The sequence below is a fragment of the Pongo abelii genome, chromosome 16 (assembly GCF_028885655.2).
Source record: "Pongo abelii isolate AG06213 chromosome 16, NHGRI_mPonAbe1-v2.0_pri, whole genome shotgun sequence".
NCBI classification, from domain to species: Eukaryota; Metazoa; Chordata; class Mammalia; order Primates; family Hominidae; genus Pongo; species Pongo abelii.
In genome coordinates this window covers 38205441-38224207 of record NC_072001.2, presented here as the reverse complement: position 1 = coordinate 38224207, position 18767 = coordinate 38205441, and the positions used below count along the sequence as shown (strand labels likewise).

Genomic DNA, 18767 nt, shown 5'->3' with positions numbered 1-18767 from the left:
AATTATTTCATTGGTGTACCTCCCCTCTGGCTTTGCTTTTAGAATTTCTATTATTCTATAAATTCTTCTTTATTTCTGTTATTTAAATGTTCTTTAACTTTTAACTTTTGTCTCCTAATTTTGATCTAATTCATTTTGTTCTTTCTAGAATTTCTCAATTTTGCTTCTAATCTTGTTTTTATGTCATTTTTAATATTTAAAAGCTTTTTTTTGTTCTTTAAATGTTCTTTTTATTTAAAGCTATAATACCCCATCCTTAATGTAGTATATTCTCTAATCTCCCTAAGAATATTGATAGCTTTTGTTTGTTTTCATTTTCTTCTCCCATGCATAGTCTGTTTTCCTCACTGTTTGTTTTGGTCTCTAACTTTCATTTTAGAAATGTTCCTCAGATTTCTTGTAATCTGTGTTATTATGCTAATATTTAAGAGCAGGGAGCCTAAGAATTTGATTGTAAGCACTAGGTATGTGGATGGGGCTTTTTGACCCTGAGTTTTACTGTAGTGGAATCTGAAGAAAAAATAAACTATTTATTTTTTTCTCTATGCTTGCACACCACTCAGCACAACACTTGTGACACCAGATGTGTGAGGTTTTTCCCACACACCAAGCAATTCTCCAGCAGACACCAACTGTCTGTCTTACTATTCAATTTAATTCTGATACCACAGATTAAAGGTTCAGTCCCACGAAACTCCCACCACTTCAGATGCCAACCACAAGTAGTAGGTTGTTACCTATACTTCTGACTAACTGGCCATAAATCAGGCATTCCCATGACCTTTTTCTTGGGTTCTATTAATTTGCTAGAACAGCTCACAGACTCTGGGAAACACTTTACTTACATTTACTGGTTTATTCTTAAAGGATATAGTTTAGGATACAGATGAACAGCCAGATGCAGAGATGCATAGGGCAATGTATGTAGGAAGGCGGCGCAGAGCTTCCAGGCTGTCTCTCAGCGCACCATCCTCTAGGCAGCTCCATGTGATCAGCGATCTGGAAGCTCTCTGAACCTTGTCCATTTGGGTTTTCATGGAGGCTTCATTATGTAGGTGTGATTATGTCACTGGCCATTGGTGAGCAACTAAACTTTCAGCACTTTTCCGTTTCCAGGTAGCTAGGGGATAGGGCTATAAGTTCCAACCCTCTAATCACAAGGTTGGTTTCCCTGGCAACCATTGCCCATCCCAAGGCTATCCAGGAGCCCACCAAGGGTCACCTCATTAGAACAAAAGATGTTTCTGTCACTCAGGAAATTACAAAGGTCTTAGGAGCTCTGTCTCTGGAACTGGCGTCAAAGACCAAATGTTTGAAGAAAAGATTCTCCTGGCACTCCTATCTACAAGAGTATTAGGAGCTCCATCTTGGGAAGCAGGGGCAGAGAACAGATATTTATTTCTTACTATTTCACAGTATCACAGAAAGTATAGCAAGACTACTTAATCTGAGCTGTTCATATTCCAAAGCAAAGGATTCTCCGTTCTCCTGTCTTGAAGGTGATAGCATGCTCTAATTTGCTTTTTTCTAGGAGTTGTATGGGAAAAATAGCTAGAGGTCTCAGAATCTTGTGTGTGTGTGTGTGTGTGTGTGTGTGTATGTGTGTGTATGTGTGTGTGTATATATATATATATAAAAATATATAAATTGATTCCATCTATTTTTATTATATACCTCTGTCCGTAACTATGTCTCATTTCTCCCAGGCCAGTTCCTCTGTTTATCTGCTGCAGGGAATAAACCTCCAGCATTCTGCCAGGGTAGAAGAGAAGCAGTAGCCAGCCTAGAGAGGGACCTAAGAATCTGACTGCTTGTTAATTAGTGCCCTTTTTATTTCCCTCTCACTTCCAGAGGTACCTGGTGTCACTAGCTCCCTACCCTTTTGATTATTCTATTGTGTAAATCAGATTGGTCCTCAGCATTCCCCATTGTTGGCCACAGGCTCAGTGTTCTTGGTCCTGATAAATTGGTTAATGCTGTCACCTCCTCTCCTGTGTTCTCCATCTCTGTGGGTTTATGCCATTTTATGAAATATTTTCCAGTAACATTTTAAAAGGGAGTGAAAGTAGATGCATGGGTTCAATCTACCATCTTTACCATAGCAGTTATTCTTCGAGATTTCTTATGATCATCTAAGTAAAAGTCATGTGCTAGATGGAAGAGCAAAATTATATTTTTAAAAATTGTGAGTGTATAGGTTTAGTTGCTCTTTCTAAGCCAGCTGTCAAAGAATTGGGAAATCTGGCCTCCAGCCTTGAGTCAAAGGTAAACAGAAATGTATTGACTACTTAAGAAGCATACCACTCTGCTGGGTGCTGTAAGAGCTAAACCTGGATAAATGCAAGTTAGATTTCAAGCTTAAAGGTTGTTAGGGCATGTATTCATTTTTAACAAGAAAGACACATATTTAAAAATACAGACTTCCTTTCCTAAATTGTTCCCTACCTCATAAAAGATTAGATCCAGTTCTTGTTAATTGACACATTTTCTTCTCACTTTTCTATAGAAGTTAACTTGTCTTCCTTATAGGTTTGACAAAAGCACAACTTGCAGTCCCAGTTACCTATTACTTAAAAAACAAAATGGAAAGAAAAGTTCACAAAAATTGATTTGATGTTGTGGGTGAGAAAGAATTTTAAGACTTGTTCCCTGCAGTGTGACTTTATGGAAAAAAATGCCTTTAACTGACCTTGGAAGTCAAAAGGGTTTGGAACATCTTTGAAAGAAGATTTTGAATTTTGAACATAACCAAGTTGGAAGGATATATAGAACTTTGTATAACTTTATGATTGAGACATCCAATGGCTATTATAAATAAAAATTATAAGGTATATTAAAATGTACTTTAAGAGAGTAAAAATCATGTATCACAGAATTTCAGGGAAAAAAATTACATGTTGTGAGAGAATTCAGAGATAAATTGATAGTCCGAATGAGCTTGAAGGATAGATAGGGTTTTTGACTGGCTGGATTGTTACAGGTAAGAGAACAGTTTGTATCAACACATGGGGAAGGAGAAACACAATGTATTTTCAGAAGTTAGTCTCACTTATTTAGAATATATTTTGAGTATTGAAGGGCAAATGGGCCTGCAGCATATCTGACGTTAAAGCCCAAGACTAACTGCTGCCCTTTCTGTTCGGTCGAATGGGGCTTGGTTGGTTTCTGCCAGCGTGGAGATGAATCATGGCCAGAGGTCATGATGGCAGGAGCCGCCAGAGGAATTCTTGTGCTGTGATAAGTGTATATAAATTGATAAAGCTGACAAAGGAATTTGCAGCCATATTGTGAGAGATTTTGGATACTGGAGGAGGATTCAATTATGTAAACAATGAGGAGTAACTGAAGGTTTCCAAGGAAGAGAGTGGGATTCTCAAAGGTGTGTTTTAAGTAGTGTAACTGGCAGTAGTATCTATTGAGATTTTTAGTAGTATTTGACAAAAAGAGGTGTGGGTCCTCAGCAGCTAGTGGCTGTTCCAATATGACCCTCACATTTCTCTGAAAGCATGTTGTAGATGAGCTGTTAGTTGATAATGTCATGTGGTACTGATAGAATTGAATGATAAGTATGTGTAAGAACTTCTATACCCAGTTCTGTGCTAACTGCTACGTGTAAGGGCTTCTGTGTCCAGTTCTATGGTAACTGCTGTAAGAACTAGAAAATAAATCAAAGACTTGGCATCTTCCATGGAATGTAGAGTATAGAACGTGAGGGGGGGATATCCCTAATAAATTTAACTAGGTAAAGTCAAACTGATACTTACCATAAAAGCACTTGGGAGCTAAAAGTTGGAAGATGCCCACATGACCTGGAGTAGCTGAAGAAAGGGTTAGAACTGATTTGAAGGATGGGTGAAATCTACATGGGTGGTGGCAACAAAGTGAATCAATATGAATGAAGACTCTTTGGCAAGAAGGCATTCAAGGACAACAAAGAAATTTGGTCCAAATGAAACTAAGAGCTTGTGTTGGTAGATCAGTAAAAATAGGTTAGGTGGGAATGTAAGGCCCATTCGTGAAGAGGCTTGAGAGGTGGGCCAAGTGATTTGAGGTAAGAAATAAAATTTAGAATTCTCTCCAACTGAAATTTATATTATTGAAAGAAATCTCAGGAGATTTAAGCTGGCAGCAGTATTCATGGATTAGTAGTAGAAGATGGAAATGAAAAGGAGTATAAGATGCTGTTATGGGAAAGAGGTGTGAGAGTTCACAGTATTTAACCATTGACAGTAGTGATGGAGAGATGGAACAAAGCTGAAAGAAAGATTTTTATGGAAGATTGAAAAAGAAATTAGCACCAAATTGCCAGGAGCTAGGAAAGAAAAAATTGAAGATTGGTCCACACATAATAATTGGGAGAACTGGAAGCATTTATTTCTGCAGAGAACAGGATTGAGAAAGAACATGATAAGCTTAACCTTACACATATTTAATTTTAGATTATAACATATAAACCAAAGGCATATGTCTTTTAACCTATCAGATTGGAGCACAATTGACATGTTCAGGCTAAAGACTAAGGTTTGTTATCTATCAGGATGTTATGAAGAGTCAAACATAACTTTAAGTCCTGGTTTTGTTTGGTTCTAGGCTGATAACTTTTGCAAATCAAGCTAGTTTTTACCTCTGGAAAAGAGTAAAAAATAAAATTAGCAGCCCCTTTATTGAGTATATGTTATGTGCTGGATGGCACTTTTGGCATTCCATTCATGTGGTTTTATTCCTGAAAACAGTTATCCTATGAGGTTGGTACTATTGTCATCTCCATTTTACAGATCACAAGTTCAAGGCTCAGAGAAGGCACTTACATAACCTAAGATCATGTAGCTAGAAAGTGACAGCCAGGATTTGAATGAACCAAGAACTGTCTGTCTCCAAAGCCAGTGCTTTTAACTGATGATGCAATGCTGCTTTCACTGTGTCTCATTACAACATGCACTGTACCCACTCTTAGAATTAAGTTGTGTTTTTATTAAGTGCTTACTAAGTGCTGTACACTGTGCTAAGTGCTTTTTATGCATTATTTTATTTAATCATCTATGAGATCAGTACTATTATTTACAATGAGGAATCACTCATGGGGTGAGTATTTCCATTGCCCAGCTGGGAAGTAGCAAAACTGGAATTCATGGTTAAGTTTATCTGATTTCAAGCCTGTGCTCTTTTTTATTTTTAAAATTCATTTTGAGTATTAAATAAGGTGATAATATAATTATCTTAACCTTAAGTCATAAACCAAATAGTCTTTAATTAGTAGTGATAGTATTAGTATTAGCAGCAGCAGAATAGCATAAGAGTGATGGTTGAAGCCATGGAGTGCATGGCGCTGTTATAGGGAACGCATTAAGAGAGAAGAACATATTCTAGAGAAAACAGTGAGGGATATTTATAACTTAGGAAGAGCAGGAGGGAAAGGAGTCAGAGAAGCATAACAATAACTTAGAAAATATAGTAATGTGGAAGCCTGAGGAAGATAATTGAAAAGATTTGAGACATAAGTGGTATTATATGCCACATAAATTGGAAAAGGATAAGGCCTCTGGACTCTCCCAGAAAACTACTACTCATACTAGGTTCTCTGTATCAGTAAACAGAACTACCATCTATTCACTTTCCAAATGCAGAAAGCTGAGAATTTTCCTAAATTTCTTTTTTAACTTTCCTCAATCCTGTATTCAGTTAATTGTTAATTTTGATGGAGTTCAGGACACTACCCCAAAATATGCCACCTTGACATTCGAGAAAACAGCAGAAGCAGGAAGATCACTTTCTGACCTCCCTCCATTCTTTTTATGGCCCTGAAGTGGGCCATAAAAGAATCCTTTGACTTTCCCCTAAAGTCATAAGACCTTCATTCCAGAGCCATCCTCTCTACACCCAGAGGAAAGGAATGTCACACAGGGATACAGAAAAGAATCTGAACTAATTGGCCTTGCTGAGTTCCACCCCAGTTTATTGCCATTAGATTATACCCTTTTCTCCTCCATTCATACTTCTGCACAACTCTAAAAACAAACAAACAAACAAAAAAACCGTTTCCTGTTTCTTTGGATCTTCATTCCATTATGAAGTCTTCCCATGTCATATAAAACTTATTAAATAAATTTGTATGCTTTTCTGCTTTTCTTTTCTAATTCATCTTTTGTCATAAGTTCCTCAACCATGAACCTTGTGATGGAAGAGGAAGAGGTACTACATTTTCTCTCCTACAGTTTCAGCCTCCGAAGAAAATCTCTTAAAATATCTACTCTCTCCTCTGCATCCCCACTGCTACTTTCCAGCTTGGGAAACCTTCACCTCCTGCCTAGATTCCTCCAGCAACTGCTCAGTTCTTTCTGCTTCTAGACTTATATCCAGGCCCATTCTCCATCATTCATCCAAAATGATGTTTCTAAAGTGCAGATGCAATCAGGTCAGTTTTTTGCTTAAAACTTCTCCATGGGTTCTCTCTGACCTTAGGATAATGACTTAGCATGGCTTATGAAGCCGTGTAAAACCTGTCCTCTGTCTAGACTTTCAGCCTTGTCTCACTGCCATTACTCATCCAGTTATGCTCCAGCTATGCCAAACTCATTTAAATTTCTGGTACCTATCATGTGCTCTGGGATTTAACACGTGCAGTTTCTTCTAGAATACTCGTTCCTTCTTCTCTCTTACCTTCTCTCTTCCCCCTTCCATCTTTCAGAGTTAACTTAATCCTTTAGAACTCAGCTTAAGTTTTATTTACTTTGAGAAGACTTTTAGCTTCCTTTTAGATTGGTAACCTGCTTTATACTGTCACAGCATTTCATGCATCTGCCAAAATAATCACTACCCTATATTGTAATTGCTTATTTAACTTTTGGTCTATACAAGACAATAAGCTGTTTTATGCAGGATACACGGCTGCTCCCATTTTTATCCCTAGTACCTAAAACAATACTAAACCTAGAGAAGATATTCAATAAATACATCCCTAATAAGTGTTATGAATGAATTATCTTCTATGTTAAGAATACCGTTTATAAAATGAAATTGTGATTTTTGTGAACCTCATTGTTTCCTCTAGGTGCAGGTGGAAGGTGAAGAAGTATGAGTTTGGCTTTTTTATTTTTTTTCCATTTTAAAATGACTAACAGATAAATGATACTGATTTAAAAGAAGAAAAAGTTTGATTTAATCAGAAATTCAACAATTATGATTATTACAATCTTAGGGAAATCATGATGCTCTTAGCCATTCAGTTCAGTAATCAGCAGTATTCCAATGGAGCTATCATAAATACGAATATTTAACTATATAAATAGGTGTGCCAGAAAGAAAATAGATTCATGTAAGTAATTTTTTAATTTACTAGGAATTCATTTTTAAAATGCTGAAACTCCAAGGCATTCTTACAAACCATGAAATCACCCAGGTTAGCCACATCTGTTCAAACGTTTTAAAAAGCTTACCCTAACAGTAATTAGATGGCAACCCAATTTTCACCTTCTCTAAAAGAGAACACAGCAGAATTTGGATATATGTGAGATTGTGGTTGGGATCAAGATGGCCGAATAGGAACAGCACCAGCCTACAGCTCCCAGCGTGAGCGACGCAGAAGACGGGTGATTTCTGCATTTCCAACTGAGGTACCAGGTTCCTCTCACTGGGGAGTGCCGGACAGTGGGTGCAGGACAGTGGGTGCAGTGCACCGTGCGTGAGCTGAAGCAGGGCGAGGCATCACCTCACCCGGGAAGCGCAAGGGGTCAGGGAATTCCCTTTCCTAGTCAAAGAAAGGGGTGACAGACAGCACCTGGAAAATCGGGTCACTCCCACCCTAATACTGCACTTTTCCAACAGGCTTAACAAACTGCACACCAGGAGATTATATCCCGCACCTGGCTTGGAGGGTCCTACGCCCACGGAGCCTCGCTCACTGCTAGCACAGCAGTCTGAGATCAAACTGCAAGGCGGCAGCAAGGCTGGGGGACAGGTGCCTGCCATTTCTCAGGCTTAAGTAGGTAAACAAAGCGGCCAGGAAGCTCGAACTGGGTGGAGCCCACCACAGCTCCAGGAGGCCTGCCTGCCTCTGTAGGCTCCACCTCTGGGGGCAGGGCAGAGACAAACAAAAGGCAGCAATAACCTCTGCAGACTTAAATGTCTCTGTCTGACAGCTTTGAAGAGAGTAGCGGTTCTCCCAGCATGCAGCTTGAGATCTGAGAATGGGCAGAGTGCCTCCTCAAGTGGGTCCCTGACTCCCGAGTAACCTAACTGGGAGGCACCCCCTAGTAGGGGCAGACTGACACCTCACATGGCCGGGTACTCCTCTGAGAAAAAACTTCCAGAGGACCGATCAGGCAGCAGCATTTGCAGCTCACCAATATCCGCTGCTCTGCAGCCTCCACTGCTGATACCCAGGCAAACAGGGTCTGGAGTGGACCTCCAGTAAACTCCAATGGACCTGCAGCTGAGGGGTCCTGACTGTTAGAAGGAAAACTAACAAACAGAAAGGACATCCACACCAAAAACCCATCTTTACGTCACCATCATCAAAGACCAAAGGTAGACAAAACCACAAAGAAGGGGAAAAAACAGAGCAGAAAAACCAGAAACTCTAAAAATCAGAGTGCCTCTCCTCCTCCAAAGGAACACAGCTCCTCACCAGCAATGGAACAAAGCTGGACGGAGAATGACTTTGAGGAGTTGAGAGAGGAAGGCTTCAGAAGATCAAACTACTCCGAGCTAAAGGAGGAAGTTCAAACCAATGGCAAAGAAGTTAAAAACTTTGAAAAAAAATTAGACGAATGGATAACTAGAATAACCAATGCAGAGAAGTCTTTAAAGGACGTGATGGAGCTGAAAACCACACCATGAGAACTACGTGACGAATGCACAAGTCTCAGTAACTGATGCGATCAACTGGAAGGAAGGGTATCAGCGATGGAAGATGAAATGAATGAAATGAAGCGTGAAGAGAAGTTTAGAGAAAAAAGAATAAAAAGAAACGAACAAAGCCTCCAAGAAATATGGGACTATGTGAAAAGACCAAATCTACATCTAATTGGTGTACCTGAAAGTGACGGGGAGAATGGAACCAAGTTGGAAAACACTCTGCAGGATATTATCCAGGAGAACTTCCGCAATCTAGCAAGGCAGGCTAACATTCAAATTCAGGAAATACAGAGAATGCCACAAAGATACTCCTCGAGAAGAGCAACTCCAAGACACATAATTGTCAGTTTTACCAAAGTTGCAATGAGGAAAAAATGTCAAGCGCAGCCAGAGAGAAACATCGGGTTATCCACAAAGGGAATCCCATCAGACTAACAGCTGATCTCTCGGGAGAAACTCTACAAGCCAGAAGAGAGTGGGGGCCAATATTCAACATTCTTAAAGAGAAGAATTTTCAACCCAGAATTTCATATCCAGCTAAACTAAGCTTCATAAGTGAAGGAGAAATAAAATCCTTTACAGACAAGCAAATGCTGAGAGATTTTGTCACCACCAGGCCTGCCCTAAAAGAGCTCCTGAAGGAAGCACTAAACATGGAAAGGAACAAGCAGTACCAGCCACTGCAAAAACATGCCAAATTGTAAAGACATTGAGGCTAAGAAGAAACTGCACCAAATAATGACCAAAATAACCAGCTAACATCATAATGACAGGATCAAATTCACACATAACAATACTAACCTTAAATGTAAATGGGCTAAATGCTACAATTAAAAGGCACAGACTGGCAAATTGGATAGAGTCAAGACCCATCAGTGTGCTGTATTCTGGAAACCCATCTCAGGTGCAGAGACACACATAGACTCAAAATAAAGGGATGGAGGAAGATCTACCAAGCAAATGGAAAACAAAAAAAGGCAGGGGTTGCAATCCTAGTCTCTGATAAAACAGACTTTAAACCAACAAAGATCAAAAGAGACAAAGAAGGTCATTACATAATGGTAAAGGGATCAATTCAACAAGAAGAGCTAACTATCCTAAATATATATGCACCCAATACAGGAGCACCCAGATTCATAAAGCAAGTCCTTAGTGACCTACAAAGAGACTTAGACTCCCACACAATAATAATGGGAGACTTTAACACCCCACTGTCAACATTAGACAGATCAATGAGACAGAGAGTTAACAACGATATCCAGGAATTGAACTCAGCTCTGCAGCAAGCAGACCTAATAGACGTCTACAGAACTCTCCACCCCAAATCAGCAGAATATACATTCTTTTCAGCACCACACCACACCTATTCCAAAACTGACCACATAGTTGGAAGTAAAGCACTCCTCAGCAAATGTAAAAGAACAGAAATTATAACAAACTGTCTCTCAGACCACAGTGCAAACAAACTAGAACTTAGGATTGAGAAACTCACTCAGAACCACTCAACTACATGGAAACTGAACAACCTGCTCCTGAATGACTACTGGGTACATAACGAAATGAAGGCAGAAATAAAGATGTTCTTTGAAACCAACGAGAACAAAGACACAACATACCAGAATCTCTGGGACACATTCAAAGCAGTGTGTAGAGGCAAATTTATAGCACTAAATGCCCACAAGAGAAAGCAGGAAAGATCTAAAATTGACACCCTAACATCACAATTAAAAGAACTAGAGAAGCAACAGCAAACACATTCAAAAGCTAGCAGAAGGCAAGAAATAACAAAGATCAGAGCAGAACTGAAGGAAATAGAGACACAAAAAACCCTTCAAAAAATCAATGAATCCAGGCGGTGGTTTTTTTGAAAACATCAACAAAATTGATAGACTGCTAGCAAGACTAATAAAGAAGAAAAGAGAGAAGAATCAAATTGATGCAATAAAAAATGACAAAGGGGATATCACCACTGATCCCCCAGAAATGCAAACTACCATCAGAGAATACTATAAACACCTCTACACAAATAAACTAGAAAATCTAGAAGAAATGGGTAAATTCCTCAACACATACACCCTCCCAAGACTAAACCAGGAAGAAGTTGAATCTCTGAATAGACCAACAACAGGCTCTGAAATTGAGGAAATAATTAATAGCTTCCCAACGAAAAACAATCCAGGACCAGATAGATTCACAGCTGAATTCTACCAGAGGTACAAGGAGGAGCTGGTACCATTCCTTCTGAAACTATTCTGATCAATAGAAAAAGAGGGAATCCTCCCTAACTCATTTTATGAGGCCAGCGTCATCCTGATACCAAAGCCTGGCACAGACACAACAAAAAAAGAGAATTTTAGATCAATATCCCTGATGAACATCAATGCAAAAATCCTCAATAAAATACTGGCAAACCAAATCCAGCAGCACATCAAAAAGCTTATCCACCATGATCAAGTGGGCTTCATCCCTGGAATGCAACGCTGGTTCAACATATCCAAGTCAATAAACGTAATCCAGCCCATAAACAGAACCAAAGACAAAAGCCACATGATTACCTCAATAGATGCAGAAAAGGCCTTCAACAAAATTCAACAGCCCTTCATGCTAAAAACTGTCAATAAATTAGGTATTCATGGGACATATCTCAAAAAAAAAAAGCTATTTATGACAAACCCACAGCCAATATCATACTGAATGGGCAAAAACTGGAAGCATTCCCTTTGAAAACTGGCACAAGACAGGGATGCCCTCTCTCACCACTCCTATTCAACATAGTGTTGGAAGGTCTGGCCAGGGCAATCAGGCAGGAGAAGGAAATAAAGGGTATTCAGTTAGGAAAAGAAGAAGTCAAATTGTCCCTGTTTGCAGATGACATGATTGTATATCTAGAAAACCCCATCGTCTCAGCCCAAAATCTCCTTAAGCTGATAAGCAACTTCAGCAAAGTCTCAGGATGCAAAATCAATGTGCAAAAATCACAAGCATTCTTATACACCAATAACAGACAAACAGAGAGCCAAATCATGAGTGAACTCCCATTCACAATTGCTTCAAACAGAATAAAATACCTAGGAATCCAACTTACAAGGGATGTGAAGGACCTCTTCAAGGAGAACTACAAACCATTGCTCAATGAAATAAAAGAGGACACAAACAAATGGAAGAACATTCGATGCTCATGGGTAGGAAGAATCAATATCGTGAAAATGGCCATACTGCCCAAGGTAATTTATAGATTCAATGCCATCCTCAACAAGCTACCAATGACTTTCTTCACAGAATTGGAAAAAACTACTTTAAAGTTCATACAGAACCAAAGAAGAGCCCACATTGCCAAGTCAATCCTAAGCCAAAAGAACAAAGCTAGAGGCATCACACTACCTGACTTCAAACTATACTACAAGGCTACAGTAACCAAAACAGCATGCTACTGGTACCAAAATAGAGATATAGACCAATGGAACAGAACAGAGCCCTCAGAAATAATGCTGCATATGTACAACTATCCGATCTTTGACAAACCTGAGAAAAACAAGCAATGGAGAAAGGATTCCCTATTTAATAAATGATGCTGGGAAAACTGGCTAGCCACATGTAGAAAGCTGAAACTGGATCCCTTCCTTACACCTTATACAAAAATTAATTCAAGATGGATTAAAGACTTACATGTTAGACCTAAAACCATAAAAACCCTAGAAGAAAACCTAGGCAATACCATTCAGGACATAGGCATGGGCAAGGACTTCATGTCTAAAACACCAAAAGCAATGACAACAAAAGCCAAAATTGACAAATGGGATCTAATTAAACTAAAGAGCTTCTGCACAGCAAAAGAAACCACCATCAGTGTGAAGAGGCAACTTACAGAATGGGAGAAAATTTTTGCAGCCTACTCATCTGACAAAGGGCTAATATCCAGAATCTACAATGAACTCCAACAAATTTACAGGAAAAAAACAACCCCATCAAAAGTGGGCAAAGGATATGAACAGACACTTCTCAAAAGAAGACATTTATGCAGCCAACGGACACATGAAAAAATGCTCATCATCACTGGCCATCAGAGAAATGCAAATCAAAACCACAATGTGATACCATCTCACACCAGTTAGAATGGTGATCATTAAAAAGTCAGGAAACAACAGGTGCTGGAGAAGATGTGGAGAAATAGGAACACTTTTACACTGTTGGTGGGACTGTAAACTAGTTCAACCATTGTGGAAGTCAATGTGGCGACTCCTCGGGGATCTAGAACTAGAAATACCATTTGACCCAGCCATCCCATTACTGGGTATATACCCAAAGGATTATAAATCATGCTGCTATAAAGACACATGCACACGTATGTTTATTGTGGCACTATTCACAATAGCAAAGACTTGTAACCAACTCAAATGTCCAAGAATGATAGACTGGATTAAGAAAATGTGGCACATATACACCATGGAATACTATGCAGCCATAAAAAATGATGAGTTCATGTCCTTTGTAGGGACATGGATGAAGCTGGAAACCATCATTCTCAGCAAACTATTGCAAGGACAAAAAATGCAACACCATATGTTCTCACTCATAGGTGGGAATTGAACAAAGAGAACACATGGACACAGGAAGGGGAACATCACACACCGGGGACTGTTGTGGAGTGGGGGTAGGGAGGAGGGATAGCATTAGGAGATATACCTAATGCTAAATGACGAGTTAATGGGTACAGCACACCAACATGGCACATGTATACATATGTAACAAACCTGCACATTGTGCACATTGTGCACATGTACCCTAAAACTTAAAGTATAATAATAATAAAAAAAGATACATGTGAAACAATAAACACACTTTTATACAAATGAAAATTATATTGTAAAATAAGTTTTTAAAGAAATCGTATTGCCTTTTTTTATTATTATTATACTTCAAGTTCTGGGATACATGTGCAGAATGTGCAGGTTTGTTACATAGGTATACACGTGCCATGGTGGTTTGCTGCAACCATCAACCTGTTATCTACATTAGGTATTTTTCCTAATGCTATCCCTCCCCTAGCCCCCGACCGGCTGACAGGCTCTGGTGTGTGATGTTCCCCTCCCTGTATCCATGTGTTCTCATTGTTCAACTCCCACTTATGAATGAGAAGATGCAGTGTTTGGTTTGCTGTTCCTGTGTTAGTTTGCTGAGAATGGTTTCCAGCTTCATCCATGTCCCTGCAAAGGCCATGAACTCATCCTTTTTTATGGCTGCATAGTACTCCATGCTGTATATGTGCCACATTTTCTTTATCCAGTCTATTATTGCTGGGCATTTGGGTTGGTTCCAAGTCTTTGCTATTGTGACCGTGCTGCAGTAAACATACGTGTTCATGTGTCTTTATATTAGAATGATTTATAATCCTTTGGGTATATATCCAGTAATGGGATGGCTGAGTCAAATGGTATTTCTAGTTCTAGATCCTTGAGGAATCGCCACGCTGTCTTCCACAATGGTTGAACTAATTTATACTCCCACCAACGGTGTAAAAGTGTTCCTATTTCTCCACATCCTCTCCAGCATCTGTTGATTCCTGACTTGTTAATGATCTCCAGTCTAACTGGCGTGAGATGGTATCTCATTGTGGTTTTGATTTGCATTTCTCTAATGACCAGTGATGATGAGCTTTTTTTCATATGTTTGTTGGCCGCATAAATGTCTTCTTTTGAGAAGTGTCTGTTCATATCCTTCACCTACTTTTTGATGGGGTTGTTTGTTTATTTTCTTGTAAATTTGTTTAAGTTCCTTGTAGATTCTGGATATTAGCCCTTTGCCAGATGGGTAGCTTGCAAAAATTTTCTCCCATTCTGTAGGTTGCCTATTCACTCTGATGATAGTTTCTTTTGCTGTGCGGAAGCTCTCTAGTTTAATTAGATCCCATTTGTAGCTGTTCCTTCTCCTCATCCGTGCAGGCATAGGGATGGTAACAACTATGCCAGTAGTTCTCAATGAGGGGTGATTTTTTATTTTTATTTTTATTTTTTTGAGATGGAGTTTCACTCTTGACCCTCAGGCTGGAGTGCAATGGTGCGATCTCGGCTCACTGCAACCTCCGCCTCCTGAGTTCAAGCGATTCTCCTGCCTCAGCCTCCTGAGTAGCTGGGATTTTTTTTCCCACAAATGACACCTGGCAATGTCTGCAGACATTTTTGATTGTCATGAGTTTGAAGGCTATTAGCATCTAGTTCCTGGCCTCAGCCTTGAAGTTCTCTCTATACTTCTCTTAATGAACTTATCAAATGTCATAGCTTTAAATGCATCCGTATAACAATAACTTAGTGAAAGAATAGATGGCATGAAAACTATGTGTTTTTCAATGTAGTTTGTTATTTTATGTACTTAAATTATGAAAAGAATCATGAAAATTCATTGAGAAATTAAACTTTTCAAAAATCTGTTAATGATTTAGTATTTTTCATTACAATGATACTGATAGAGAAACTTATCAAAGAGAATGGCAAAAATTTTTGATTAAGTGCTAGGATACAATAATCCCAATTTTGAGTCGAAGCCAGAGACAGACCTGAGATAGGTTAGGAATAAAGTTGCTGTTTTCTATGAACAGTGAAATATTAGTAACACTAACTTTTAGAAAGGTAAATAGAAAGGTTGTACACCATAAATAAGTGTCTGGAATGTGCACATCTGGATGCTTCACATACCTAAACTGACCTTTCTATCACATGCATACGTCATGCTTTTGTGCTACAAAGATTCTGCTTTTTAATAAGGTGCTGTGTCTCAGAAGATTCATTAAAGAAAGTGGCTGGCATAGGCTTTACTTCTTGAGGAGGTTCTCTCAAGACATCAAAGGGCCTTTGAGCTGGCTAAAAGTAATCCAGCAAAGGTGAATTTTTCTCTGAGTACTTGTGTCTATTAGAGCTTGAAGCTTGTAGAATTTAGAGAGGCCACAGAAGATATTGTAAGGATTTAGTCATACTATTTCTTGGTTCCTCAGCCATAGAAACCACTGAGTTCTTTATCCCAATTTCTTGACTTGGAACCTATGTGTCAATACTGGTGAATCAGTAATAGAAAGGGAGAAGAGATTGTGCCTATTCATTTATAGAGGCAATATCACTGTTGCATCATTAGTGTGTGATGTTAAAGTACAGAGTACAGTATATTTGGTAAGCTTCAAGAGACCAAGAAGATTGTCTCGTTATCTTGTTTACTTTTGAAACTTCATCATCTAGCAAGTCCTGGCTAATAATTATTTTTCAAAAAGTGTTTGTTGAAGAACTGACTGAACAAATGAATGTGATAGAAATATTTTATGTGAATTGAAAATATACTGGGTACATCCAGATTTTGATAAGTCTCCTCTTGAATATATGAGTCTTTTGTAATGGTAATATTTTGTTTTAACATAGCAGCTTACATGATTTTACTAGGGACTAAGAGAACCACTTCTATAGGATAATAACCATACCAAATTTAATTTAAAAATCTAGTTATTCTTTGATGGTAGATTACAGAAATTATGCAGAACTTCAGTAAAACATTTTCTAATAAAAGAATGCTAATAAATGATAAGGTATACTCCCCACATAAAGAGAGTGGTCATAAATTATAAAAGTGTAATTAGAAGGTTCGTTTGGTGGAAAGTTGTTAGAAAGGGTGATTAGCACAGAGTAGAACGGAGAGTGCTCCCCAGCACTGATGCCATACATATGCCAACCAGATAGGAGATTTTTTTACTCTCAATATCAAGACTATTTAAATGGTATGGCTTATATTTAATGCAAATCGTAGGTTTTTTTGTGTTTTGCTGCTTGGTTTTTTTTTTCTTTTTTTTTAATTTCAGGTTTGATTAGAGAAATTTGTAAGTTACCCAGCCTTTCTTGTAGTTGGACCTTCTTAAGGCTTGTCTGCAGCTTTGGAACTTTACTAGTTCTCAGTGCCCTTGGAACTTTCCTAATAACAACTTCAAGCATAATAAACATGTATGTGACTTCTTTTTGTTCACAGGACTAAGGAAAGGCCTTATATTGCTTTTTCTATATCCTTGAGAAATTCTCTAAACACAGCGTTTTCATTCCCTTCCACTTAAAGGCAAAGAGTTGGGGGAGCCCGATTTGGCTGCATATATTTTTGTTTATTACATTGTGACTGAATATAGCTCTGAATCTGAGGCTAGTGTCATTCCCCAAATTTACAATAATCTTAATTTTGTGTGTGTGTGTGTGTGTGTGTGTGTTTTGTTTTTTGTTTTTTGTTTTTTGACAGAGTCTCGCTCTGTGGCCCAGGCTGATCTCGGCTCACTGCAAGCTCTGCCTCCCGGGTTTATGCCATTCTCCCGCCTCAGCCTCCCGAGTAGCTGGGACTGCAGGCGCCCACCACCATACCCGGCTAATTTTTTTGTATTTTTAGTAGAGACAGGGTTTCACCATGTTAGCCAGGATGGTCTCGATCTCCTGACCTTGTGATCCGCCCGCCTCGGCCTCCCAAAGTGCTGGGATTACAGGCATGAGCCACTGTGCCTGGCCTCTTAATGTTATTTTTTTTAAGAGTTTTGGCATTCTTAGGGATCCTATGCCTTATGATAACATTTTTGAAATGGCTTTAAACATGTTTTAAGCAGAAATATAATTAGTTTTCCTTACCTTGCAAACTATTTTGGAATTAAAGTTTTTGTATGGATTTTTTAGGACCAGATAAGATAAGAGAGCATTTATGCTGTCTGATTTTAAACTTCTTTCTTGTTTTTTGTGTTTTCCTATTTTCAGCTTTCTAAGAAGTATGGAGTACATGTTTGTGGAGAAGGTGGAGAGTATGAAACTTTCACTTTGGATTGCCCTCTATTTAAGAAGAAAATAATTGTGTAAGATATCATTTCAGCATTTTCTTTTTTTCCCATAAATTTAAGTGATGGAAGCAACTGAACATTAAGCTTGAGGCAACTTTTGTTGGGAAAAATAGAACATGTCCTCTAAGTTCACAAACACTCAATTTGTTTAATACCAGTGAAGTCGTCTGAATACTTAAATCAATACCTGACAAGACGAGGCCTTCATAGAAGGCTGTAAACTTTTTAGGCATTGCACTTTCGTTTACTTGCTGATTATGGCCTGCAGTAAAACTGGTACCTACACACTGACACTTTTATCCTTTCATGAAGTGTGAATTGCCTGTATTATTTATCTTTCATTATAGCTACATTTGATAAACTGCCACATCAGTAGCCTGTGGGTTCCATTAACTCCTTCCTCTTTTTTCTTTTTCTTGGCTTTAACAACTCAGAATGGTAATGCTAAACATTTCTCTTCAGTTATTTGGGGTTATTTTTACACATAAACTTTGTTTTTAAGTGAATTTAGTTGATGGTGAGTAGTGTGATTTCTTTGCCATAAATTGTTAAAATTAGTGTAGTGAAAAACAGAAACTTTCTTCAGTTTGTTACCTTATTATCCATGCTCTAATTTATGTTGCTCTCTTTATATGCTAAAAGAACACTATCTGCTTTTCTTAAGCCTGTATGCATCATGGAAAAGATTGTCAGAGTTATGCTTGATTGAATGGAAGGCTTCAATATTTCTAACACTAAGACTTAACCTCTTTGTACATATTAATAATGAAGGAAGGAGTGATCTAAGAAAAGACAACAACTCTAGGTGGATTTTCTAAAAAAATGCATTTATTTTGTAAAATATAACAAGACATTTTCATTACCATATGCAATATTCACGCACTCTTGCTTCTTTCATATTCTTCTAATTTCTTTTCCATTAATAATCAACATAATCATTATTTATTTGACAAATACTCATCAAGTACCTGTTACATCCAAAGTGTTCTCCTGGGCACCACTGATGTTCAAATAGTTTCTGCCTTCAAAGGGGTAGAAAAAGACATCTGTGTGTAATTACGATAAAAGGTGGTAAAAA

The 18767-nt window shown here is 38.4% G+C and overlaps 1 protein-coding gene across 2 annotated transcripts in view; it reads left to right on the top strand.

Annotated features, from left to right (window-relative positions):
• The window catches only part of DPH6 (diphthamine biosynthesis 6), a 450913-nt gene that overhangs the window by 158500 nt on the left and 273646 nt on the right, over nucleotides 1-18767 (top strand). For both annotated transcript variants that reach the window (XM_054532586.2, XM_024232543.3), the window contains exon 7: nucleotides 17610-17704. In XM_054532586.2, the coding sequence (XP_054388561.1) occupies nucleotides 17610-17704 (95 nt within the window). The remainder of the gene's footprint in view (nucleotides 1-17609; nucleotides 17705-18767) is intronic.